The 27,933-nt window shown below is 40.4% G+C and overlaps 1 protein-coding gene across 2 annotated transcripts; it reads left to right on the forward strand.

Moving 5' to 3' along the window:
- arhgap4b (Rho GTPase activating protein 4b) lies at positions 1-27,658 on the forward strand. Of its 2 annotated transcripts, none has more exons than XM_018675355.2 (24): positions 1-248; positions 7,584-7,933; positions 10,470-10,641; positions 10,753-10,915; positions 12,156-12,218; positions 12,325-12,498; positions 12,808-12,936; positions 13,350-13,571; positions 14,051-14,152; positions 14,291-14,476; positions 14,760-14,844; positions 15,394-15,421; positions 16,291-16,318; positions 17,229-17,289; positions 17,489-17,566; positions 18,511-18,639; positions 19,259-19,364; positions 19,527-19,754; positions 21,149-21,204; positions 21,362-21,533; positions 23,215-23,313; positions 23,466-23,573; positions 24,343-24,445; positions 25,464-27,658. In XM_018675355.2, the coding sequence occupies exons 2-24, from the start codon at positions 7,864-7,866 to the stop codon at positions 25,665-25,667; spliced, it is 2,766 nt and encodes a 921-aa protein (XP_018530871.1). In that variant the 5' UTR covers positions 1-248; positions 7,584-7,863; the 3' UTR covers positions 25,668-27,658. The 2 variants fall into 2 exon arrangements, with proteins under 2 accessions (XP_018530871.1, XP_018530870.1); XM_018675354.2 differs by lacking the exon at positions 16,291-16,318 and adding an exon at positions 15,690-15,786 and having other exon boundaries at positions 3-248.
- Positions 27,659-27,933: the final 275 nt, after the last annotated feature.

Consider the following 27,933-nt stretch of genomic DNA (forward strand, 5'->3'; position numbering starts at 1 on the left):
GAGGGAGGGAGGGGGAGGGCTGTTTTTGAGCGTGTGCCTGAGAAATGAGAGAGAAAGAGAGAGAGAGAGAGAGAGCGAGAGAGGGAGGAGAGAGGAGGGAACTGAGCTGAGAGAAATCTGTCAGATTCAAACACACTGCTCTGTCTGTGTGAGTGTGTGTGTGTGATAGAGAGAACGAGGGATGAGAAGAAGAGAGGGGGAGAGCTGAGGAACAGATAGAAAGAGACAGCACAGGACCACAAAGTGAGGTATGTACGGCTGTCACGCTGCTCACGAATCCAATAACAACCTGTGTGTGTAAATATGTATATATATATATATATATATATGTGTGTGTGTGTGTGTGTGTGTAAGAGTGCATGCATGCCTGTGTACATGCGTGACTAAAGTGAATGTGTCTTTGTGTTTATATATAGTTTAGTGTTTTAAAGGGACACTGTATTCACTTGGGGTTTTCTAAGTGGACAAATGGATGTTGGCTACTGACTGTTAGGGGTATCAATTATGTAATATGTGTGCACCATTTTTAGTGTTGATGCTCTGTGTGCATCTGTGTGTGTGTGTGTGTGTGCATGTGTTTACATGCTTGTGTAATTATACCGAGGTGTTTATGTGGCCATTGTGTGGAGCACTGCTACAGTCCATTGACCATATGGGGTGATTTACAGCCATTGTAAATATAACTTAACACTCCTCCTTAATTCCCCCCCAACACATCACCGACACTATTGACAGATAATTTGATAAAGATCCAGTAAATGGCTTAAACAGAGAAGCTTTTCAGAGGCATTTACAAAATAGCATTCCATTTCTGCTGTTGGTTTACAGTGTAACAACAAAGGCTGTGATGGTAATGTGACAGAGAAGCCCTGCTTAAGAAATTCCAACATTAAAAGCTTTTGTATGTAGATTTTTTTTGTTTGTTTCTATGAGGAGTTAAAGTTTACTTAACCCTAGACAGGAGGTCCAGTGCAAGTATCAGGTGCAGTTTCTCAAACATACAGTATGGTTGTGCTTATGATTATGATCCTCTGTTGACTTGTGATTGAATGTCCACTAATGTAAAATACAACACTTGCCTTAAAGGTGGGTTCAGTCTGGTCTAAGATGCAAATCCCTGACCTCAAACAACATGACAGACGGCCACTCTGCCTTCAGTGAATCACACAACCGGTTGTTTAAAACAAAAGAAAAAACACCAGTGAGGAGCATATGACAGATTATTTATTTCATTTGGTGCATTTGCTGTACTGGCACATGTATTTGAGTAACTGTACTTACTTTCTGGCACTGTATTTTTTACAGTGAGATTTACTCTTACACCCTGTAGCACAGTAGAAGCTAACCTCAAAATTGGCAGTAGAGCCAAACCTAAATTGATCCCTAATTAGCTCTGTCAAAGAAAGTTCCAAGGAAAATGCAGATGGAGAAGTGAAGGTTTCAGCAGAGCGGATGTGGGCAGCCTGACAGCCACTCGCCCCGCACAGTACCCAACTGTCAGGAACTGTTTTCATTTCACTTTTTATTCATCTTTTTCCATTTTTGCCCTCTGCCAGGACCTACAGGTATGCATTCCACAAACATTACCTGTAAATGGTCCTCTACATAAAACCCGACCATGGCAGAACCTGAGAAATGTGGACAGCAGTGGAAAGTTTTCTCTGCCCTTTGGTTTTAATTTTGCGTCCGTTTGATGCAAAATTGCCCTCTGTGCTGTTGCAATTAGGGACCATGCTAAAATCTGAAAGGCATCTTACACTGTGTAAAATCTACTTACTGTGCTACTGCCAAAGGATATTAATTTTCACCCTTTTTCTGTACAAGTCATTGGTGGCCACACTTTTTATAATGTGATGCATTATGTCCCAGTCTCCGCTGGCACCTTTAAAACTAGTCATTCCTGTGGAGTGTGTTTTGGCAGTGATGAGAAGCAGGATTAAACTGCTGCTGAAAAGTTTCTGTGAGTCTTGCAGGTATAGAGTAATTCTCTACAGATGCTGCAAGAGTGAAAACCTGTGGTAACATACTATGATTTGGTTTCCTGTTTGCTACTGCAGCTGCTGCACAAGCAGTAATTGAGAAGGATATAGTATAGAGAGACTCTGGCATGAAGCAAACTTTGTTAGTGATATGATGAATTTGGATATTTCTACTTTGCATAGCTAATCTTGCATCGCCCTAAATCTCATGACTCGTTCTAAATGAAACCTAGGGACAGAGCCAGTATGAGGGCGCTCTACCTGTTGTAGTGCAGTCAGGTTGGCAGTAGGAGCTACATTCAGATTTGTTTTGCAATCTAGAAGCCAATGAATGAGCTGACGTGTCATCTAGCTACTAGTGACCCAAAGTAGATCAGCTTCAGTGATGTACAGCAACATGCTGTACTCTGACTACAGCCTCAGAATCTGATTGGTCATGTAGATTTTATCTAGTGAGACTGTAACTTTTGAAAGTAGATATGATACTGCCTTCCCCTCACAAATTAAAAACTGACTTTGTCAGCAACAAAGTTCAACACAGTCAGGGTATTTTCTGTCACAGCCTTATTTGGTTTGGTATGACCAGGATACAGTTACTCACTGTTTGAGCTACTGTTATGCTACGTTTTTATATTGGTTTCCCATGTGTGGCGAACATTAGCATTGCTAGCACCGGCAGCTTCTTACCTCGCAGGGTGACACCCACATACCTGCACTGAATGTGGTGACACGTTGCTGTTGCGTCAAGCAATTGTATGCCACTTTATTCTGACACAGTCTACAACCTCATTTTCATTTTCTAGATTAAGATAATAACAACCCATAATGGTTTTACGAGATGTGCTTGAAGAGCCTGGCCACTGGGAACTAACCACCCTAATACATTATAAATCTAACCAACTAGTATTTCTGGTGCTGACTAGCAAGGGTAGCGACGTTTAATCATTTAGTTGATAAATCACACAAACCCCTACACCAAACTGCAGCAGTGGGTTTCTCAAGTCACTTTAGCGGACAAGGATATTCCTGGAGACAGCACGTATCAGCATAAACTTGGTTTGTGATGAACCAGATTCTGATCAAAATCTGCTGCAGTGGAGGCCAAGTCACTACTGCTCCAAAAACATTGGATCCTTATCATTTCTTTGCTCACTCCATTTTAGCCTCTTGAACATCCACATCACCAGGTATACTGGGGACTTTTAGTTATAAACTTGTAGCCTCCAAGCCCAGATGGAGCTAGCCATGATGACATCATTTGGGACTTTGGATTGCTCCCTCCAGAGCCACAGAAGACATTACACAGCTGTTTGAATAATCAGAGTAGTACTTCTCATGACGAGTTAACTGACCTTTATGTGTAAAACCGATGGGGTTCTCCCTTAATTAAGTGATCTTTGACTGGAGGGACCTGTACCAAAATAGCCCAATACTGTACGTCCATCCAAATAATACAATTATATAAAATAACACAAAAGAAAAGAAAATACATGACAAAGGCCAGCAGCTGTTATTCTACAATATATTGAAAGACATTTTAATCACTGCCACTTCAGGTCATGATGAGGTCTGTTTGTGCAAAAGCTGCTGTAAGCTGTGACTGCACAGAGAACTGTCTGTCATTGATTATTTGGGCTAATTCCATTACACTTCATGTCAGTGCTACACCTACAGCCCACTCAGTAAGGTAACATGTTGTACATACAGCATGAATCATTCTGAAATGATTTTCTCTTGTTGTATTTGTTTAAAGCCATTTTATACTCAGCATTATGATAAATAGACTTTTTCCATTGAGATCTGTTCTATTCCACCAACTGTTTATCTGACTGCTTCCTCCTGCAGCATAAATTGCAACAAGCTCAATCTTTTCCCAATCATCTCTCTGTCTGTAAGAGCCTCTCCAATCAGTCTGTCACACAGATGAGTGTCTCACCTGACTCTATCTTGCTTGTGTTCACAGTGGTGAACATACAGCTGCAGCACATCTGACAGCACAGATTAGCATAAGATCATGTCTGACACGTATCCGTTGCTCTTCTGTGATCGTACTGCACTGATAAAGACAATACCTCAACTCCCATGCATGCTGTTACAGCTGAAACCTTACATTTCCCAAAAGTCAAAACTTTTCAGGATGTGAGATCATCTGGCTGAGGGTCCCGCTGACACCCATCTGTTTTCTTTGTGACATTTTCCACTGCATTAGCAATGGTTTGGCTTTGTCCGCATGGATGAGAAATGATTTTCTACTCATAGGGGGCAGCGGTTAAGAGACAGCATAGCTGTAAGAATTGCAAAAGAAAAAAAAGGATAGATTTCTGCAAGAAACGTGTCACAAGAAAACGTTCTTTACAGTTACAGGGTCACTGAGTGTGGTTTTCTCCCTGCAATGTCAGGAAATCCCCATATAGTATCATAACATCAACCACAATGTCCCACTTGTATCCTGTATTACTTCTTCTTAGCGCTTAATTTTTTTCTTCAGAAAAAATTAACAGAAAATCCCCTCAGTGGTAATAAGGATCTATCACACTGCACCACATGTATTCTCTCTTGTCTTCAGTCTACTTTATATTCATCACATATATCACATGACCTTCTCCTTTCAATGACATTGACTTTAGGTATGAAACATTGTTCCTCCGATAACCTCCATCTCTTTGCCCTCACTGCCCTTTTTTGTGTTTTGCTTTTTCCTCATCTTTTGCTGAATCTCTTACAACCCCTCCTCTCTCTCTCTCTCTCTCTCTCTCTCTTTCTCTCAGATCATTTACATTCGCTTTGTTCTGTGCAGATTAAGGTCACAGGCTGATGAAGGCCTCTGGAGCCTCCAAGGTCTCGGGGCCCTCGCGGTCTCATTTGCAGAAATCTCTCTGCGTTCGTTCACTGTACTTCTCCATTTACTTGCTAGTTCAGTCTGAAACCGTCACATAAGTATGTCTGGATCACATCTACCACAGAACTTTGGAAGAGGAAATGAAAGCAGGGGCCTAAGAGCAAATGTTAAGTCATGAGTGGTTTGCTTTAGTTATGATAACTGGGTATGATATACAATGTGTCAGACCAACTCTACATTTTCCATTTTCTGAATGTACTGAATAGTGCTTTGAAACAATGCCCTCATGCTTTCAAAACTGCATTGACAACCTGCATTACAATATTATGTTTTCCCACGGTAATGCAGAAGACCACATTAAACCAGTAGAAAACCACATGTTATTTAATGTGGTAGGTCACATTAAATCACATTATTGTCAGAGAGAGTGTGTTCTTCTGATCACATTTTACCTCAATTACTGTTTTTGCATTTTACTCAAAAAAGTTGAAGCTGAAGCTTGAAGCTGATTGAGGAACAATGTTTCCAGCGAAAGCAGCACACTTTGGCACTCTTTGAGTGCAGAGTACTGAAACCTGTTGAGAAATTGACACAGGATGTGGGAAGTGAAGTTGCCTCTGTATGCCGGTGTGAAAGTTAAAAGCAAGATATGATGTGTGTGTGACCTCAGTACAGTTTACGCTGACTAATAAGGATCCATGCAAAAACCTGTGTCTAATGCAATGTAAGCATTTAGTTATGTGCATGTAGGGGTAATTTGGTAAAATGTTTGTAGGCTAACTGGGTCATCTGTCTCTACTGTCCTAGTAGTGCAGAAATTGATTTTCATTATTCAAAAAAAGTATTCAAGTTTGCTGTCAACACAAAAAAATCAAGTTGGACAACTTGCAAGAGACAGATTTAAAAAGAGTGGCCAATGCAGCAGAGGCCAAGAAGATATCTGGATTTTTAAGACATTAGACTGTTAATTCTGGTTCCCAAAAGTGCTACTCTTTCTGTCATGTCAGTACACCCTGCTTGCCTGGTAAAGAACATGCCTTTTGATGCCCTCAGTTTGTCATGCATTATTCCATTAAGACTAGGTATGGGCATGCGTAATTATAAAATCCTATTAGATCATGGAATGTCTCTCCTGCTGGGCTGCTGACAGCATTATCAGTTGATGTTAACTTGGCCAGCAACAGCAGTAGTTTTCCTCTTAGCTGTGCACGTTTCCACGATGGGCATACAGCTCTCAGCATGTAGGCAGAACTCTGTTAACACCTGATGCTGGAGCTGAGAGTATGAGAGTATGAGATTATTAGAGTATGAGAGTGGTCAAACAGAAATGAGAAGCACCCTGTGATGACATATAATAGAGAATGTTTGTAACAAATCATTTTGACAGAGCAACAGCCAATGGGAGAAGGCCAATAGCCAGCCGACCGATGGTGTAACTCCATCACAGCCAGCCAGCCAACTCAGTCACTCCCTCAGTCACAGATATTCACATTTACATCCCAAAAGGCCAATAGTATAATAAAGTGGGAGGAGCTATTTTGGGTGCCACTTGTTCAAGAAGTTAAAAGTCCCATTCATTTTTCCCATGTTGTGTGGCTCATAGCTGGAGCGCTTTCAAAGCTTGGACAGACGTGAAACTGTCCTGGCAAGTACAACCAGGACAGTGTGCAAGACTGTGTGCACTAAAAATAAGAGTCCCAAAAGGGATTTTAGTTCAAAACATCCAATCATCAGAGCAACAAAATACTTTTACATGCACCATTAACCATGTGCAGAGGCAAAAACTATGGTGTTAAGAAACACAGTGACACAGTGTGTTGCTTAAATTAATGCAATTTCAAATTTTAGGTCAATTTTGGATGAATTCAGCAATTATAGAGCTGCATGACAAAGCATTTTGATGAGCAACAAACTAAGATTCATGATTTTTGCAGTATGTTGACCCAACTGCCATGCCAAAATGATGTGCATGATTGTGACTTTATTTTGGAGAGTCCTGTGTTTATTCTGTGCTGTTGAATAACAATGAGGAGATCATTTTTAAAAATCTGAAATGAGAATTAAGCTCTTTCCACCTAAATTACATGGCAAGGTTTTCTCAGACTGAGTCGTACTTCTCAAGTTGGGTAAAGTCACTTTATTGTGTAAAACTGGAGGAGCTGCCTTTTAGTACGTGTAAACAGTAAAGATAGCCCACCAATCAAATTGTTAATACATCAACAAACCGCAATTCGAGACACAAAGCAGATCACAGGCCAGTTTGTGGTGGGTCTCCAAACAATATTTACTACATCCTACTGTGACTCATATCTTTGACCTTTTTCCTTGTTAAGCTTGGTACAGTATGTTTTTATAAAATCACTGAAGACATTTGCTTGTGTATTTGATCATTACCTGTATAGACATCCCCAACCCCCGACCTCAAGGCACAGAATGTCCTTCATTACTGCTGTTACTCATCACCTCTCATCCTCCCATCCCCCATCCTTCATCCTTCTTCCCTCACGTCCCCATCACTCTGCCCTCTTACTGTCCATTCTGTGCTCTGCCCCCATCTCACTGTCTGCCCTATTAAATCTCCCTATCTGGTGTCACTGCCCCTTTCTGTCTTGTCGCTCTGGCCTCATTTGTCCTCTTCCTCTGACTCTTTAATCCTCTGATTCTGGTCTCAATAAATCTCTTGCCCCCTATTGTCCACTTGTCATCCAGTTCTTCTCTGACCAGTATCTTCTTTTTGCTCTATTCTCCCACTGTCTCCTGCTCAGGCCAGTTCACCTATGGCTCAACATTCATACCAGAGGCCCAGGCAATTCCATGGACACATCGACCCGACTGACATCCCTGCTGAGTGCAGCCGATCGACACTGATGCTGATGCGCTGCATGCAGCTGTAGAGCAGCAAGGTCAAGGGGTCAGGGGTGAAAGGTCAGAGTCTACAGAGCCAGAGCCGGCTAAAAGGTTTCAGGAGGGGAGACTGAGCATACAAGAAGAATCAGGGTTCAGGAAGTAAGGTCTCAGTGACAGACGAGGGTCAAGGGGTCAAAGATGATGACATCACATGGAAAGCTGAGGAGGGAGAAGGGGAGTCTGGCCGAGTATGAATCGCAGATGAAAGGTAAATCACTCTATGTATGCGTGTGTGTGTGTGTGTTGGTGTGTTCTGTGTGTGTGTGCATGTGTGTGCCCTTTATCGCACCTCTGTTTGTGCATGTGCACTTTTTTTGCATGCATGAATGCATATAAGACAGAGCATGTGCATTCATGCATGACTGTGTGCAGCTGCTTTGCACAGTCACCCAGCCACATACTCTCTCTGGATGCATTTGTGCATATGTACATGTAATCAAAATTCCCTCCTTGCTCAGGAAGTGATAACATCACCTTTGCTTTGAGCTTGATGACAATCCATGAAAAGAGTTTCCTTATGTCAGCATGAAAATCTTTTCAGCCTGTAAAGGAGCCTTTAATCAAAAAGAAAACACGAGCATACTGGCATTGCAAGATTTTTATATGACAACAGCTTTGTGTGTGTGTGTGTGTGTGTGTGTGTGTATTATGTGCTGTGTTCTAGAGCGTGCATGCTGTGGCTGGCTGGCTCTCTCTACTGTACTACAAGGGTGTATTTATAGTCAGTATTAGTGATGCTGTCTCCTCACATCCAGTCAGCCCAGGGCTGTGCACTCACACAGAGACAGAGAAAAAGAGTAAAGGGGGGAAAGATGGAGTGGGCAGAGTGGTTTGTTGGGGGGGGGGGGCAACTGAGGAAGAAAAAAATGTGAGATGAGAGTGGGTAAAAAAAAGAAAGAGAGGTGAGAGAGCAAAACAAAGGCGGTGTTACTTGAGAGAATGATGTTTGTATTAGCCTTTTCAAACCACAGCGCAGTGCTGGGCCACATCGCTACTGGTTTAGTTATGTTTGTATACAAGGATGTGTGTGTTAGGAGGTTATGTTGGGTTATTACAAGTGAGCTGTGTGTAATAATCCACACACTGCTGTCAAATTCCTCTGTAAAACACAATCAGTCACACCCACAAATGACAGGTATGGACAGCATTTTATTAGATCTTGCGTAAAGGGAGATTATTCCAATGAAATGTGTGATGTGAAAAAAAAACATTTTTATTATTCTCTAATTTATTATTCTCTAATTGGATCAGTTCTTTCCAGTTAAATTATTGTATGAGTTAATTGTTCTTCAGTGAGCCAAGGAAGCCTAACCCTAACCCTACCCTAACCCCATGCATTTAATATATCTAAAAGCATTATTTGTATATACACTATATTGTATGTCTCCATACTGTACACTGTGTGCCTGCATGGAGCAGCTGTGATATGCATGTATCAGTGTTATTCATTCGTTTTTAATTTGTATTATCAACATACAACATGCACATGTAAAGATGTGAAATACACATACAGTGAAGAAAAAGACAAAAAAAAAAATTATATTATATATATTATATATTTTTTTTTATTTATTTGCATATAACTGTATGGATATGACAAGAGCAAGCTGTTGACAATGATGATGTATCACTTCATGGATGGATAATTGGTGTATATATACACATATATTTCTTACTGCCCCTTCTTCCAGATAAATAATACGACTATGAAAGTAACCAACTGGGCTGTTCAAGTGAAACACCAAGTTTTATGTTTTAAGATACAGTCTGTATTATAACCATGATAAACTAATCAGGGAATCATCATTTAGGTTTAGAACAATGGAGAAACAAAGACTATTCTTTACCACTTTCCAAAATAGAGAGACTTCTTGGCATTCCCAATCAGTGTGATGATATGGCAACCACTGGGACATATTTCACTCTGTAGGAGATGACAACAACTTGATTTGTTATAAAAATTGAGGAGTAGAATATTCACTGTGAGTGTATTTATAAAGCACCTAATGATGATCAGTATTTCTAGAACAAAGTTTAACATTACTCTAGACTCTACTACAGTTAATTGAAATATCACTCCAATCTGTCTTAAGTGAGCAAAGACCTTGATTGTAAATAGAAAAAAAAAAGCTGCAAGCAGCGTTGAACAGGCCCTCGCACCCTGCACCTGTCGGGTGACAAAAGCCTTAAGAGTATCCTGACCAAGTTTGAGGGTGATATGATAAAAACTGTAGGAGGAGTTCGATCAAATACAACATCACCAAATGCCCAATAATGGCCAAAAATGAACAAAATTTTCAAATTAAAATTAAAATGGCCGCCAACTTCCTGTAGGTTTGAGGCTATGATGTCATGAGACTTTTTGGTGCATCTCGGCATGTTACATCATGCCTTCGAATTTCGTTCACTTCAGACAAACTAAGCCCAATGGCAAGGGGGTTTGAGTGTGTCCAAGGGGGAGCTATGGAACAATTTTATGGTGCCAATGAACGAGACCCCTATCAGATGTAAATTTTTGCCAGGTCTGATGCGTGTGCAAAGTTTAGTGAGCATGCTAGTGCTCGGGCCCTAATAATAATTTTATCAGCTGTGTGCATCCATGTATGTGCGTGTATGTTTTCATTTCACTCTCTGTGTTTGCATGTCAGTATGTGTCCAGGCTTACATCTATTTACTTAAATGACCGTCCTCCATTTCCTTTCTGTGTCTATCTCCCTGTCTGTCTCTGTCACTCTGTGTGTCAGACCTGCGGGCCCAGCTGACAGACCAGATAAAGATTTTAGATTCTCAGGTGGAGGTAAAACAGCAGCAGCTCTCAGACCTCTCTGAGTTTCTCCGGCGCCGTGGCGACATTGAGGCTGAATATGCACGTGCCCTCGACAAACTCACTGAGAGGTTCACCCACAAGACTAAGAAGTAAGTGTGTGTACTGCATGGGAGTGCACATTTGTGTCTTTCCTCCTTCTCAAGTGTTTCTAAAGTTATTATTTTTCTATATCTCAATGAGGATGTCTGTTTTTTCTCCAGGAAGGAGCAGTGGGGTCAGTCTGTGTGTCAGGTCTGGTCAGTTTTGCTGACTCAGACTCGTTTAGAGAGCCGGGAACATGCAGCACTGGGTGACACCTGCTGTAACACGCTCACCCAGAGACTGACCCACAGTACGGAGGATACACACCGTCTACACAAACGGGTAAGTAGAGGATCATATGTATAAAGACATGTGCATGACATGCAGACACACACAGTACAAGGCCAGGAGGTTCACCTACAAGACTAAGTAGTTAAAGTGTTAAGTGTGTATACAGTTAGTGTGTGCAATGCATATATAGGTCATCTTCCCATCATTCCTCTCAGCTATTGTAACATTATCCTGTTCAGTCTTTTACCAGTTGTTTTCAAGTCTTTCCAAGTCTCGTGTTTTTTAATTATACAAATGAAGTTTCCATAGACTGTCAGTATGGCACAAAGCACAATTAGCAAATGACAACACTAACATCAAGTTACATTAACAGACAAGTGAAATAACTCCAATCTGTCAGCTCTATCTCCTGTAAGGAAAATAAGCCCTAATGAATTTATGAATGTATAATTTTTTCCAGCATTGCCAGATTCATCTCTTAGTAGCACAACACTCAAATGATGCCAATTATTAGTTGCCAACCTTGAAGGAAGAACAGACTCACCAAAAAATAAGCTCTTTAAGTTGACACGTACTGAACACAATGAAACTCTTGATTTAAATCCCCCATTATGCATTTGTCCTGTTATCTGTCTTGGTACTGCAGTGGCATCTGCAGTCTCATTCATTTTATAAAGTACACAGACTCATCTTGCTCAAATTACTGGTTGTCAGACACACTCTCTGCACCTTCTCAGAGATGAAAAGTGAGCAGAATTTTAATTAAGCCACTTCAATATTTTCAGAGAAGCTAAGAGGAGTTGGTAGGCCCAACAGAAAGTTGAGCAAGACCCTTTTAGCATCTCTAAAATCATTGTTGGCACTATCCTGAATGTGTTATTGATGTTTGTTGACTTAAAATTAGCCAGCAGGTGGTTAGCTTAGCTAAATATAAAAACTGGAGACAGCTAGCTTGGATCTGTCCAGCAGAATAAAAAACAAATGCGACTATCATTGCCTCTAAAGTTTGTTCCATCTATACAAAACCTTAGATGTGTAAACATCAAGTTGGACTGTAAAAGTATTGTAAAAGTAAGTAAGTATTGTAAAGTGCACTGGAACTAAGCTAAACTAATTGCCTGCTGGCAGAAAGGTAGATTTATGTTAGGCATACAAACATGAGTGGTAACAATCTTCTCACCTATCAGCAAGAAAGCTAAGCTAAGTGTATTTCCAAAATGTCAAACTGTTCTTTAAAATAACAACAACTGTAGAATGTGTTTGGCTAACCGTTCACTTTTGTAAATTGCAGAGCAAAGAGGTTGGAATTCAGATGCAGGATGAGCTGCTAAAGGTCACCACTGAACTCCAGACAGTGAGTTCAATGTCATGGATACAACTATGCAAAATACTGTAATAATGCACTGACAGTGACAATGCTAATGTGGAGTTTGTGTTATGTGACCTGTGTGCTGATGAAGGCTCTGAAGACATATAACCAGTACCACACAGACTGCCTGATAGCTGAGGGGAAGCTGAAGGAAGCCGAGCGATTGGAGGAGAGACACACCGGCAAGTCCGCTGAGCTCGGCCCCGGCCAATCAGGAGGACAGAGGCGGAGTTCTGTGAAGAAGATGGAGAGATTAATGGAGAAGGTGAGTGTGTGTTTGTGTGCGAGAGCAGGTGACAGGAAATCTTGTTTCCACAAAACAAAACCAGACATTTCCTGCTCTTGATGTTTTGTCTGAGTGTGTTTAGGTGTATAAATGTCACAGCCCTGTGAAATCATGCACCCTTTATACATAGTATGTTTTTGAGTGAGACGGTGCATGTTATGGTCATGGGCACATGATATCATAATGCATTGTCTTGATTCAACGCATGATTTTATGTTCTTATGTATGTTATCTTCTCTTGTTTGTTTGTGTGTGTGTGTGTGTGTGTGTGTGTGCCTGTGCGTACAGAGGCATGGCAGAGTGCAGGAGACCCAGCTGAAGTGTACCAAGGCTCGTAATGACTACCTGCTGAATCTAGCAGCAGCCAATGCAGCCATGAACAAGTACTACCTGCAGGACGTGAGCACTCTCATCGACGTAAGAAACATGCAATTTCAGTTGTGTCGTTGTCTGTGTGTTTATGAGTGTGACTGTTCAGTGGTTTTGAGATGCCTTTTTATACTTTTTCTTGTTATTTTCTGAAGAAAAGCTGAGATTTTATGGGGAGAAAGAGTAGTATTGATTTTTGAAGGGTTCCCTGTCAAAAAATAAAAGCCTCCTCTCTCCTGCCTGTCTTTTCTCCCACACTACAAACACCACATTATTTTTTACATTCTTTCTTTACCTTCCCTCTCCTTTCTCCCTTCTCCTGCCCCATCACTGACTGCACACCTCATCCCTTCCTATCTGTCTCTTTCTGGTCGCACCCTTCCATCTGCATTTCCTCCTTCCTTTTTCCATCATAACACTTTCCTTTTATCTTTGTTTTCCTTTTCTTTCCCTCCTGGCAGTGCTGTGACCTCGGTTTCCACCTGTCTGTGGAGAGGATGATGAGGTGCTACCTGGCCAGTAGGTGGCGCATCCAGAAAACAGAGGAGACAGGGCTTAAGCAGCTGGAGGCAGCTGTGACATCCCTGGACCAGGGAGGAGATAGGGATGCGTTACTGCAGCAACATGACGCTGCCTTCTGCCTTCCATTCAGATTCAACTACCACCCACATGAGGGAGACCAGGTAAAATCACTGTACCTCTGGAAGAAGTGTATGGTTTCTGTGGAGGTAACTTTTTGTTACATTCATAGGTATAGTGCTCAACTAAGACACAACATTAATAGCATTATTATTATGTACTTACAGCATTACTGATCATTTCACAATCTGTTGGCCATGTTTGGTATGTTTATCTCATGTCTAGGTTTTTTGTTTGCTTCTTTGTTTTGTTTATTTTTTCTTTTCCAAAGATTTTAGGAATGGATTAAACAGTGCCTTTGTCTGCTGCTAACATTAGCATGTCCAGCTAATTAGCTTACTATCTATTGTGGTAACCCAGTATTACTTCCAAAGCCAAGGGCCGTATCATTGCCGGTTGTTTTATTATGTGGGGTTACAGGTTATGCTACAAAAATGACCGTTATCATCCACTATGTTGACGATGCTACAAGATAATAGTTTATGCTACAGCTAAAAAATCATATATTGTTTGTGTATTTCAGGTGTGTGAGGTGAGTGCGGAAAGCCAGGTGAGGTACGAGCTGGAGACCAGATTCCAACAGCTTCAGTCTCGACTCGCTGCCGTTACCTTGGAAACAGAGGAGGTTAGCTAATTATTACCACTTCCTGTTTCCACAGTGATCTGTCTGTCTGTCAGTCAGTGAGTGAGTGAGTGAGAAAAATATCTATATATCTATATAAGAAATGAATTAACAAATCAATATTTTGTTTCCCTTTCTCAGATCAGTAAAACGCTTAAGGCTACACTCACAGCTCTGCTGGACAGTATGTGTGACAGCGACTGTAACCCCTCCCCCGATGTGCCCAGCAGCCTATCACATGAGCCCCCTGGAGGAAGTGCTGCCCCAAAACTTACCCTTGCCAAGCGTCGAGCCAATCAGCAGGAGACAGAGACCTACTATTTTACAGTGAGTGACTGCAGAGTGCTGATCAATGCTTCTGTTAAACTGTACTCAGGCCAATATAGGCTGGATATCAAAACGGATTATAGGCCAATCAATGCCGTCTGTCTCTGGAAATCTGATGTGCATGATTTAGTTCACAGATTTATTCTCTACCTGATCACAGTTAATCATTAATTATGCTTTAAGCAGCAGTGTGGTGATGTGTTTGCTCTGGGTTTCCTGGAGCTTTTCCATCCTATCAAGGACTCAGTTATTTACTTTATTTATATGTTGTTTTTAATCTCAGAAAGTGAAGGAGTTCCTCACCAGCAGTTCTCTGACCTCCAAACTTCAAGCCAAACATGACCTTCTACAAGATGCCATACAGAAAGGTACTCTTATTTGGTTCAGTGTAAACAAGCAAGGGTAATCAAGGGACTTTTTAATGGCATTATAGCACAATCTCATTGTTAAAGGGGCTACTGTCAGAAAATGCGTGAGGTCATTTCTTCTAATGTTGCCTCTGGTTGAATCTGCAGAAGTCAGTTTCCTGGGGCTTCATTTGTAAAACTGCAAATGCATCGTCAGGTGACTCTGACTTCTGCAGAATTTCTGAAGTTTAAAAGATCACTCAATCGATTTAGCATTGCACTCTTATAACATTGTCGGACTCGGAATGTACAGTTTAGAAAAAAATGATTAAAATCGATACAGCTGAACCAGAGATATCATCTTTTTTATTTCCACTCATTCTTCTTCCTTCTCAAAACCTTCACAAAAGGCTCTTTTTCACATATGCAGTAATACTCCCCAAAACCTGTACACAGAGATTCATGTGCAAAATTGACAGAATTTCCCTTTAATATTGTTTCTCATTCTTTGCACCAGGCTCCTGCACCAAACCTCACTGTCTCACTTGTTTTTCTGTCTCTTTCTTCCAGCTGAGGCCGTCGACAGTGACCCTTCCAGGTAACCAATGTATTTGCACAGCCAAGAATAAAAAGAGAGTATGACTGAGAGAGGCGTAGAGATGTGGAGAGAGCAGAGAGGACGAAGGGAAGAGGAAAGAGACTGACCAAATTTAAATCAAAATGCCATTTTGAGGATTTTAAGTAGATTTTTTTGGTGGGGCAGACATACATAAAGTGTAACTGATCATAGCGATTAGCCATCATCATCAGATCCTGAGTATCAATACTCACATTTATATACATTTAATATTTATTATATTTCCCAGAATGCAATGTGCTCGGTCAGTGCGTGTTCGGAAGTCCAGACCTGTTTCCCAATTCTGCCACACACTCTTCACCACAGACATGCTCTCCTACATACAGGTAACACTCATGAATACACACACAAATGCAAATAAAAAAAATCTTTGAAGTAGACCCTTGTTGTTAACGTCCTTTTTATTTGCTTGCTGCACTGTGCTGCACTGCTGTTCAACCCTCCAATGGAAATTATATGGAAAATCCTGTGACACTGATACAGAAGAATTGGGGGGGGGGGTCCAGCAGCACATGCACACACTAACCCCCCCCCCAGTGTATTTGGTGCTGCCTTCATGTGTATGGTCATGCTTACAGCTTATTGCTGGCTTTCTCTCCTTTCGGTCCATTTCCCTCCTTTTATCTCTTCCTCTCTTGTGAAAGGGATTAAAATGCACTGGCCTCTTTGCTGCCTCCTCTCTCGACTCCTCTATTGAGTGTGTGCGTGTGTGTGCTTATGTGCGCCTCTTCCCACTGCTTCTAAGTCTTTATTCCCCTTATTTCTCACTCTTCCTTTTCTAATCTCTGCTTTTTCTCTGTCTCTGCTCTGCTGTGCTTGGCTTGGTACAGAAGAAGAAGGAGAATGTCTCGGACACAGGTACTGAATCCCATCTGTGCCCACTTATATACTGCACACTTATTTACTGGATAAATTTGGAGCTTTAGCAAACTTGAAGGGAATAGTTTGACATTTTGAGGCATCTAAAATCCAGCAGTAGTTGAACAAACTAAGAAACTTTTTTGGGTAATTACATGCTCCTGCATAACAATACAGACACAGTTTAGTGTTTATTCCTTTAAACATGGTGGATGTTTTTCAGACTCATTCCAATATTTTTAGACTCCCTATTTTTAAATTTAAGCCAAATAACTGAATAATGAATACATGATTCAGTATTCATTCACCAGAATTTTATGAGATTTTATTTACAGTCATGTGAAAAAGAAAGTACACCCTCTTTGAATTCTATGGTTTTACATATCAGGACATAAAAAAATCATCTGATCCTTAACAGGTTTTAAAATTAGGTAACTACAACCTTAGATGAACAACAACATATGACATATTATATCATGTCATTATTTATTTTAAGTAAAACCATAGAATTCAAAGAGGGTGTATTTTCTTTTTCACATGACCAGATGCAGCAGATGTTGATTTCCAGAAGAATCTCCTTAAAAGAACAACAGAAATGGACAGAATTCAACATCATCTATGGCCCTGCTAGTGTCATCTTACATTTTGTCCATTAGCGACTGATTAGTTATATTGTCCACTCAGTGGTATTCCCCCACTCTGTTACCCCCCTTCTTCTGTTTATTTGCTTGTTTCCCTCACATAGTATCTTCCTGTGCACATTCTTCCTCCCTGTAATGGCAGTTATTTTCAATGTCAACCTTGTCCTCCTCTTTGTCTGCATCTCTATCACCAACCACCACTCTCCCTCTGCCTCTAACACTCTCTTCTCTCTTCTTCTCTCCTTCTCTAATCATCTTTTCTACTCCAGAGCTCTGGGCAGCAGATTCCTGTGGTGGTTGAAAGCTGCATCCGTTTCATAAATCTTCACGGTGAGTCATTTTTTATGATATAGCACTAAGCCATGCTCAGACTGCTTTGGACACTGAGAATGAGTAGGTGGAAGTTCTTGTTTGTGTATATGTATGAGGCATCTGTGAACATTTGATATAATGTGTGTGTGTGTGTGTGTGTGTGTGTGTGTGTGTGTGTGTGTGTGTGTGTGTGTGTGTGTGTGCGTGCGTGTGTCAGGCCTCCACCATGAAGGAATATTCAGAGTTCCTGGGTCACAGAGGGAGGTTAACCTCATTAGAGATGCATTTGAGAGAGGTAAGTGATTACTTCATCTTATCACAGTATAGATAGAAAAGAGGTGAAGTGGAACTACTGAAATTGCATCAGAGTGAAATGCAAAAAAACAATAAAAAATTTGAATTTTAATAACAATGGTCCAATGAACATAATTAGGGGGTGGGAAGTCAGTGAGGGACCATGTCCTTATCGCTGCACTTCAGCCTCCTACTCAATGGTCATTGTGCTTGCACAGAAGCAGGTAGTATAAACCTGTGAGCGAGACTCAAGCAAGTATTGGAGGGTGTATATCTAAAATAAAACTAAAAAGAAAGATCTTTGGACTGGAGTTATTTTTGATTACTTCTCTTAGTCATGTGGCCAGAGGTTTACACTTGTTGAACATCACAAATAGTGTAACTACTTACTCATCACAGTGAGTGATACATTATTCATGACCTCAAACTTGCAGTAATTCACTTGTTGCAGCCGAAAATGATGCTATGAGAGCAATGAGAGCAGACCGAAACAGTAATGTTGTGGGTTGGAAAACCATAACACTGAGCTGAGAGCTCAACAGAGCTGAAGGGTCAGGTAATAACTCTGTGGGTTTGTCACAATGAGCAACCCACTTCATATACAGGTAGTTATTTTATCTAGTGCTATTATAAAAGTATTTATTTAGAGTTGCTTTCAAGAAAAGAAATAAGTAATCTTGAATGATTATGGCTAAGATGTCAGGGGCTATAATAATAATAATCACAATTCAATTTCTGATGATCAACTAAACTATTAACTCTAATATATTATAACCTTCAATAATTACTTGTTTGTGGAACACAATTTTACATCTTACAGGAATGTCCTGTGCTTTGTCGGTAGCCTTACTGCATGTAACCATATGTCTTGTTTTTGCACAAAAGTAGATTTCAGAAGCAGGTGTTGGTACATTCATCAGACGTGTCTGATTTAACGTCCTGTAGGAGAGGATCCTCTGTCAGACAGTGAGTGTGACCTGGACTCTGTGGCTGGTGTGTTGAAGCTTTACTTCAGAGGCCTTGAGCCTCCTCTCTTCCCTTACGACAGCTACTCTCAGCTGCTGGAGTGTGTTCGTAAGTCCCCCTTATGTAATTTTTATATCTGTGTGTGTGTGTGTGTCCTCAAATCATGTATTGGTTTCACTTGGTTTTCATGTCGGCTTTCAGTTACTTTGTCATTTAAATATGGTTTGGTTTCTAGGTGCTTACTGAACCTCGGTTAAGCTCACTCTCGCCCTCATGTAGGATATAAATAAATTCCTTTGCATATGAATAAATCTGATAATGTTGTTGTAGCTTTGCGCAGCTAAAATAGTAGTCTTACACAGTAGCTGCACTACCACTTCAGTGATGCTCAACACATAAAAAAGCTTGTTTGTGAAATTCTCCCTTACAAAGGGGTTACATGTACTGTTGATGTAAGGTCGTGCAATGTCTCCTCTCTCTCCTGATGCATCACGCTGACTTGTTTGCCCTGTAATTATCTCTTTCATTGTCTCATTATCTTTACCTTTATTAAAGATGTGTACCCAATTCTGTTTTCCATTACAGAAACTTACATTTATTGTCACTGGCCAAACACATCAGCCCCAACCCAGCCCAACCCTCATCTCAGAAGTTAAAGTACTTGTCACAACATTTCTTCAAGTCTTGTCAACTTGCTCCTTTTCTCTTTCATTTCTATCATGATCAGAAATTGAGGGAGACACAGAGAAAGCTGCCCAGATTAAAGCGATTGTCTCCACCTTCCCACGGCCCCTCCTCATCGTGATGCGTTACCTTTTCGCTTTCCTCAATCAGTAAGCTATAACATAACCCAGTGTGGGATATTCTGATACTTGAAATATCTGCCACATAAAATTTTACTTAAATTACTTAAATTTTACTTAACCTTTACTTAAAATTTAAACACAACCAGTAAATTCTGAGTGTGTGTGTGTGTGTGTGTGTGTGTTTTCCAGTGTGTCTCAGTACAGTGATGAGAACATGATGCAGCCCTACAACCTGGCCGTTTGCTTTGGCCCGAGCCTGCTGAGGGGAATGGACTCTGATGACGCTGTTGCTAGGCAGCCACAGGTCAATGACCTCATCAAAACCATGATCCTCCAACATGACGTCATCTTCCCTGGCCAATCAGAACTTCCAGGCCCCGTCTACGAGAAGCACATGACTCTGGAGCAGGAGTACTGGTGAGAGATGAATAGTCATCAATATAAATGTTACATTAGTTGTGACTAAATGCTGTTAACATCAATTCCTAATTGTTGCAAATACAAGTGTGATATTATGGAGCGTCAAAACTGACAAAATGTAGTAAAAAGTTTTCAGAAAATTCAAAAGTATAATCCATATAGTCTAAAATATACAAGTCAGTTAATAAAACTCATTTAGATTTTTATATATATATACATATGTGTGTGTGTGTGTGTGTATGTATATATATATATATATATATATGGACATTACCTGTACTGGTTGGTGTGGTTTGAATGAATGTTAGCTGCAACTAGGTAAGTAAGCTAACTAGGTAAAGACTGTCACTCAGTGTGTTAAGCTGCCTGTGATTCCAAGCGGATGAGTGGGCAAACCTGTTGACTTCAAGATATCAGGAAATTTTTCCACTGTCAACACACTGTATCTCCCACTTGGTGAGAAGAGCTACAGATATGTCAACAAACTGCCAGCATTTGCAATTGATTGAGCTAATGTTGTAGAAGCTATGCGTTGTTTGTTTGTATCTGCTTTCACTTTGTAATGGACTGCTAATAAATACATAATGTAAAAAAGTCTTAGCAAAGTTAGCACTAGGGCAAACTACCTCATAATAGTGGTTGAACTTTCAACTTGAAGTTGGAATAATGAGTGTTTTATTTATTTAAACTATCAATATGATTTATTGATGGATTTGGTTAACACTATATTTTTGCTTGTCTGATAACCTTATACCACATATGGTCAAACCTGGCCTCTATGATTTATGTTAAAATCGTCTGTGCTGTGAAAAACTATATGGACTTATTTCTGTCTTGATAACTTGTAGTAAACGAATGGCTAAGCAACAGCTTTGCATTGCTCCAGAGATTTGTTGATCATGTTAGAGTTTAATACTCAGTCAGCTTCAAGTGCAGCCCCCAATTTTATGGCTCATCCTCTTGAAACGGAATTTCATGCCACACCAGAGGCATTTTTGTGCAGCTTGCAATGCTTTGTGTTAAAACGGCTTAATACTATTAAGCTGATTGCTCACAATAATGGAACACAAGCCTCCAGCCTGTCGACAGTGTCCATGGAAACCTCTAACACCCAAAAATCTGCTTTTGGGGATTCAATAAAACTGTCTGTTCTCTTCATGAACATTTATATAATATATATCTTTTTGACATTTCACAGAGCATCATCAGTGATTTGGTCCATTGTTGTCTGTAGAACACTGAAATTGTAGGGTCATTTGAATCTCTCTCGTGTGAAATTGCATAAGCAAAGTGAGAAATTGTACCATAGAAAGACTGTGGTATGACAGTTGGTGAGTGTGTCAGACAGAAGAGGAACTGGGCATGACCACCATTTTTCTGCTTGTCTGCAGTGAACCAATCACAGAGGAGGGAGATGGAGAGACTGAGCATCTGCCCAGTGAGGACGGTGAGTACATACAGTGCACACACACACACAACAGTGTCACTTCACTGTACTTCACATAAATGTCACAATTCATATGCATACAAGAATCATAAAGATTATGAATAAGATTAATTTAGAAAGATCCATTTTGATGAGTTGATAATTGTGCTGTGCGCAGAGTGGGAAGCAGTGGCTATGTTCGACTACGTGGCGAGATCTCCAGCAGAACTATCGTTTAAGCAGGGAGAGCTGCTCATCCTTCACAGCAAAGCCTCCTCTGATTGGTGGAGAGGCGAAGTGGGAGGGGTTAAGGGTCTCATCCCTCACAAGTACATCAGCGTGCTGGAAGGGTGAGTGACATTTCTGCTTGTACCTGGCACTCAGAGCCATGGCCAAGATGATCTTGGAAGCCTCTTTCCTAATTTGATACATTGAATTTGGGTCTTAGTTGCCAGAGTTGCTTTATTTACTTCCCAATTGTTTTTTGAGTGCCAGAGTGCTTGTATTTGCCAGCAAGAATCTTTAAAGTGAGCACTGCATCACCCTGGGATGTTGTAAGGAGTAAGGACTAGCAAGATTAATTTGTACAAACCAAAGTGTGGGAACGCAAATGCAGTTAAATGTGGGGGACAAATTATTTATTGATTTCTTATGCATAGTGACATAGTGACATATAACATTTTAGGAAATGTGATTATATTATTTACTCCACATACTTTCATGTCTGTCTGCCATTAAATGTGACACTACAGCCAGGATATGGTTTGCTTATTTTAGCATAAACATTGAAAGCAGGGGAAACCGCTAACCAAGCTCTGTCCAAAGTTACAAAGACAGAATCCACCCACCAGCACCTGTAAAGCTTACTAACTAACACATCCAGAAACTGAAGAGTAGAAATGGCAATTTGTGGATTTATGCAGGGTTAAGTGCCTGATTTCTTGTTGGGGGTGACTACCAGGAGTCTTGTTGTCACCATGAGCTTTGCCACATAACTCCCCATAAAACCACAAATTGCACTTCATTTTTTCATTCATTTCTTTCTTCATTTTCTCAAACAAACATGATATAATGTTTCAATTAATGAGCAGATTTCTTAACTACCTTTGGACCTGTTTCCCTCTGTTTCCAGCCCTTATGTTAGGCTAAGATAAGCTAACCCTGCTGCATAGATCATAGAGCATAAAGTCATGGCAGTGGCGTCACACTTCTCAGCTAACTCTCAGCAAGAAAGTGAAGAAGCACATCCCCAAAAATGTCAAGCTGTTCCTTCAAGTTGACATTCAAGTCAAAATATTAAATATAGGCAATAAAAATAATTCATACTAAAATCACCTGTGCAATCAAATGGTGCAGTGTTGCAGCAAGCAGGATTTCTGCTGCAACAGGTAACATCTGTCAGTGTGTCAGGGAATGCGCATGTACAGGTTCATGGCAGTTAGAAATAGCAGCTAGGGGAGCAAGCGTTGGAGAAGCAGGCCTAAAAGAAATGCTGTATCTCAGTCTGAGAACCAAAGCCAGCCATGCAAAAGTGTGTGTGTGGTGATCGGGTGCCATGAACAGAAACATCACGTTAAACAGGTGCTAGGAACCACTAGTTTAGAGAATCAGAGTATGTGAACATCTAATTCATTCATATTGCTGTATACCCTTCCATAGTTAACTCTGGCCATAGTAATATATGGTACAGATCAAGTACAAGTTGTATAAAAAGGAGGTTTACAAAATAACATCACTTAAAGCCATGGCCTCAAGAAATGCCATACATTTGAATTAGCACTGACACAGGCTCAACAGTATTACAGAGGTAGTATTTCTGAAAGCTGTTGCCTGTGTTATATTGTAAGGAGTTTCTGCCTCAAAGATTCCATGTATAAAAATCTGGTCACACACATATTTTACTCCTGCTTCTGCTCCCTCCTACAATTATTTTGTCACTCTGTCTTTATCCCATACTTAAACTTGTACTAGTTGTACTTTCTGTGATGAAATATATGCTTAATATATCTCTCTCTTTTTCTCCTCCCTCAGGTCAGAGCGAGGGAAAAGAGAAGAAGGAGGAGGAGGAGGAGGAGGAGGCAGCACTGGAAACCTGACAGCAGAAGATCCACAGACGGAGAACACAACTCGGTATACACACACACATAGATGCAGACAGTAAAATACACCCAAGCAGACAGAAATACTCACTTCCACATTATTGCACACAGCCAAACATACAAACTCACACACATGAATGCACACAACACAGTGTTATATAGGTTCTGTATATGTCCTGACAGGATGCGGGTGAACAGCGACAGTGCTTCGTTACCTGGAAGACAGAGAGCAAGTGAGGGGAGCCCCAGTCGAAAGCCGCCAACCTCCCCTGCCACACGACACCTGCCAGTGTAAGACTGACACACACCTTGGACACAGCATGTGCTGTATAAAATATGAAAACACCATGCTTGACTCATCACTCAAATACAGAGGTTCAGTTATACGGGATAAATATAATTCACATAGAACCATTGGGCATGGAGAGAAATAACAGAGAAACAACACACAACACTACCATTAACATTCTTCAGAGCAGTTACTATCCATATTTTATGTTAATAATTGGTAATATGATTATGCACATCACCTGACTCTGCAGTTCTACTCAGCTCTATGCAGGTATTTAGTGTCTTTCAGCTTGTTTTTTTTTTTTGTTTTTTTTGGTGAGCACAGCATTATTGTTAGTGGAGACCAAAAAGTGAGCAAAAAGGAATGTGAATATAGAATTGTTCATCTGTAATGGCTGGATTTGTAAATAGGCAACTGACTCACAATATTGTATCATGTTGCATATTTCTGAGGTGATAATATGTCAGCGTCGTGTTTACGACTTGTTTCCACTCCCCTCATTTGACCAAAATCATTGCAGGTTTAAGTGTGTTAATAGTAATCACATACCACTGGTAGACACCGGCTGTGTAATCACAGCAAAGAGATCTTTGTCTGCCTGTAATTTTTGAATGGAATTTAGACAGTTGCAATGGCCTGATATGATGTGAATTGTGAAACAGAGTAACAGTATAGATCAGACTTCAGCAGAAATCAGGATCTATCTGTGTCTTTCAGTTATATCAGCCCGTTTAGTCTAGCCTGTTTTACCCTCTAACTGTCTTTCAGGTCTCACGAGAGAAGACACACTTTGGACACTGTGAGACAGGGTGGCTTCAGACCCACAGACAGACCTCCATTTGGTCAGGGAGACAGAACCACAGTTGACAAGGTCAGTAGTTCATCCTATTCAGTTATTTCGTTTGAATCAAATATTGCTACAAAAGCAAAAAAAAAGTATGTCACACTAAAATTAACAGCTGAATGTGCTGATATTGCTTAAGATACATCCTGCAGTGTTTTGGTGTAGAGCACTAAAGATAAGATGCTTTGAAAGGAAATGTATTTCATCAGACTTTTTGTTCTGATGATTAGTGCACACAGGCAGTTTTCCTCTGATGGCAGCTTAAATAAATCTCTAATATATTATACAGAATTTTTACACTCAGTGACCAGGAAAATATAGACTGTACCTCTGTAGAAATCCCTTTTCTCTTCCATTTGTGTATGTGTTGCTGCGTCAGACATTTGCCAAAGAAACTCAAATGAATTTGAATAAATCTGTTAAAATGGACTTATATTGATCTAACAGACCAGTTCCTGGACTTTTTAAAGGCAGCAATTTTCAACAAAGATATAAGAATCTCCAGAAAATATTTCATATATGATGCTGTAGATAAACAGGAAAAGTATCTGGAGTCCACAAAACAAGAGCTAACAAACAAGAGTGAGGTGCAGCGACACATCCTCCCTTCATGAGTTATAAAAGCAGGGTGCCTTTTCTGTTATTGGTAAACCACAGAAGGCCTTTGGGCTAGATCAGGCAAAACTCTAGCCTCTCACAAGAAATGCAAAGCTCTTACAAGTAGCAATGTTAAAAAATGTGCAACTTAGGCACAGCTCAGTACACTTGGTATATTGTAACATTTCAACAGTAACCAAAAAGGAGGAAAGTACTTTTTTTCCACCACTGCCATACATCTTAGTATACATTATACATGAACACAAGAATCATCCAGTCACCCATGCAGCATCTCAGGCAGTTAAGAAGTTCACACTGGGACGGGACAGGTCCTGTGTTCAGTGGGACGTGTCGTCAGCGTCAGACTTTGGTTACTGAGGCTACATTTTTCACTGTCTTCCATGTCTCTCTACTCTCATATTTGCCTCTCTTCCTCTTGCTTTCTCAGGAGATGATCAGCCGTCAAATGAACTCAGTGTTCAAGGAGCTCCTGTCACGCCAGCCTCCTGTCCAGTCGTCCACCCTCGCCACCCCTGCTGCCCCTGCTCCCTCTTCCTCCTCCTCCTCTTCCTCTCTTCCTCAAGCTGCCCCCGCTGCCAAAAAAGTAGGATTCGGCCTCAGAGGACGGGCCCTTTTCAGGCCAGTGGACTGAGAGAGAGGAGAGGATGACTGGAATCACTGATTTATTGTTTGACGATGATGATGATTACACTGATGATAATGATGATGCATTTGGTGAAGATCTTGATTTATTTTTTTGACACGTGTATAATACTTCCGTCTCTGCCATCTCATAGTGCCACTAGTCTCGGTGCCGTGTTACTGTACGTCCAGTGTGTCTGTTTTCCAGCTGGTTTCGGTCCTTTTATGTTCTGGTCTGTTTTCATTCTCCAGGCTTTTGCAGTTTTTGGAGAATCAGGGATGTGACATCACCAGTGATATCACCAGACTGACTTGTAAAAGTGGTTGCCATGATACTTACGTCAAAAACAACAACAGACTTAAGCTGCCCCCTAGCGGCAGGTCTGAGATCAGCTCACCCTATAATATTTGCTTTATTTTGAATAACAAACTGATCTGGGGCCTGTGTCTAGGAGTGCCTTCACATCTTATTCTTATCCTGTTCTTCTTATTCTTCACATTTATTTCACTTGAAAATATCTGATAGGTTTTAACTCTGCATATGAATATGTTTAAAAATGTGATTCAGAAGGACATTTTTGGAACCCCACGTTGTTCAATTTTATTTCAATAAGATGTCATGAAATGAAGAACCATATGATTAAACTGTGTAAAATATATATTGATAAAAAAAAGTGAAATAACTAAGGAAATTGTTAAAATGCAACTCATTATGATGAAATGTTATGTACCATTGGCATTGTAACGGTTTTCTAAATAAACCAAGAAGAAGCTGCTACTATAAATAAACACAGAACTCAAGCTTTTAGCTTTTAGCTTTTCTTGCTCAAGCTAACAGGAGCTAACTGGCTAAATCAGGTAGCAGTTGTTGAGCTTGCTAGTAAGAGCATGATAATAACATAACTGTCATGAAAAACGGCAACACTGAAGAAAAAGTGGTATGAAAGTGTATCTGTGAAAAATAAACTCCTATAAAATAATTATTATCAGAAGAAGGCTAACATAACATTTCATAATGAGCTGAGTTTCAAAAATTCCTTACATTACTTCACAAATTATTGTTCCATATTCATATTCAGTCAGGTAACAAAGGAAAAACCTGAAAAATGAATGGAGAAACAGGATGGCAGTGCACATCCACAGCACATGAGGGGTCATTGAATGTACACAGTTTATTCAACTGGTAATTTATTTCATAATTTTATTAATGCATTGGATACTGAACACTGTGGGGCTCCCTAGATGTTAGTTGGGAAAACTGTAAGCAGTAAGGTCAGTATTTTATATCAGCATGCAGTGTTAGCATAGACACACACACACACACACACGCACACAGATGAAACACACATTCCCCTTCATATGTGATACATGGCCTAATGGAGAGGCCAAATCTCAGGGCTTTTGCAGAGTTAGAGATGGGCTAACTCAGGTTTGGCTTTGAAGGAATAAGTAAGAGTTTTTTTTTTTTTGTTTGTTTGTTTGTTTGTTTTGTTTTTTCACTCAGGGCTTCGGTTGACTTACTCTTCAACTAGAAACTGTGCCCTAGCCTCAAGAGCCAAAATGGCCCCCATATCAGAGAGGATAAAGTGACATCCTCTGGTTTAAACTGTGAATGCAATGGCAACATTTTGGAGCCACAATCAAAACTCTGTCTCATTCATCCACACATTTTGCCCCCCGACTATATATCTAGCACCATCCACAGGTCCCATTCAAATTCAAATGTATGTTCCAGGATTTTTGCAGTGAGGTGTACAATTCCTTTGATTCTGAAAGCATTAGAAATGTTTTTACTTATGGCATCTCCCCTCTGTTGTGTTCAGTATTGGAAACATAGAAGTAGAATCTTTTTTTTTTAATTGATTCTGCTTCTATGATTAAAACACCCTGTTATTCTGGATCACTGTTTGATGATGTCACTAAATTTACTGTGTCCAACTGTATATGTGGTTTAAAAAAAGATATGAAAACAATAAAGATGATAAAGTGATTAATGATTAATGGGCTGTCAGTGTATTTGAACTGCATAATTGGCTGTATTTCAGGAGTGGATCCACAGGGGGGCATGAGGGAACAACTGTTACACGTACTATGAGGTTTGCCTTCAAAGTTTTTCAGCTCCTGAAAACTGTGATTGTTAAGTAATGCAGTTATCACTGTGTCACTAAGGCGTCCAGCACCAAAATAGGCAATAATTAGTAGAAACAGCACTGTTTCTGCCACAGTTAAATTCACTCAGTGTGAGTTACAGCAAAGTGCTGCTGCATCTGGAGGTG

Source organism: Lates calcarifer, linkage group LG6 (genome assembly GCF_001640805.2).
Source record: "Lates calcarifer isolate ASB-BC8 linkage group LG6, TLL_Latcal_v3, whole genome shotgun sequence".
In the NCBI taxonomy this organism is placed as follows: Eukaryota; Metazoa; Chordata; class Actinopteri; family Centropomidae; genus Lates; species Lates calcarifer.

Coding starts and splice junctions, on each gene's coding strand:
- arhgap4b (XM_018675354.2), top strand. CDS start 7,864: ATGATGACATCACATGGAAAGCTGAGGAGGGAGAAGGGGAGTCTGGCC. Junction 21,205..21,361: donor GCATCTGCCCAGTGAGGACG/GTGAGTACATAC, acceptor TGCTGTGCGCAG/AGTGGGAAGCAGTGGCTATG. Junction 21,534..23,214: donor TACATCAGCGTGCTGGAAGG/GTGAGTGACATT, acceptor CTCCTCCCTCAG/GTCAGAGCGAGGGAAAAGAG.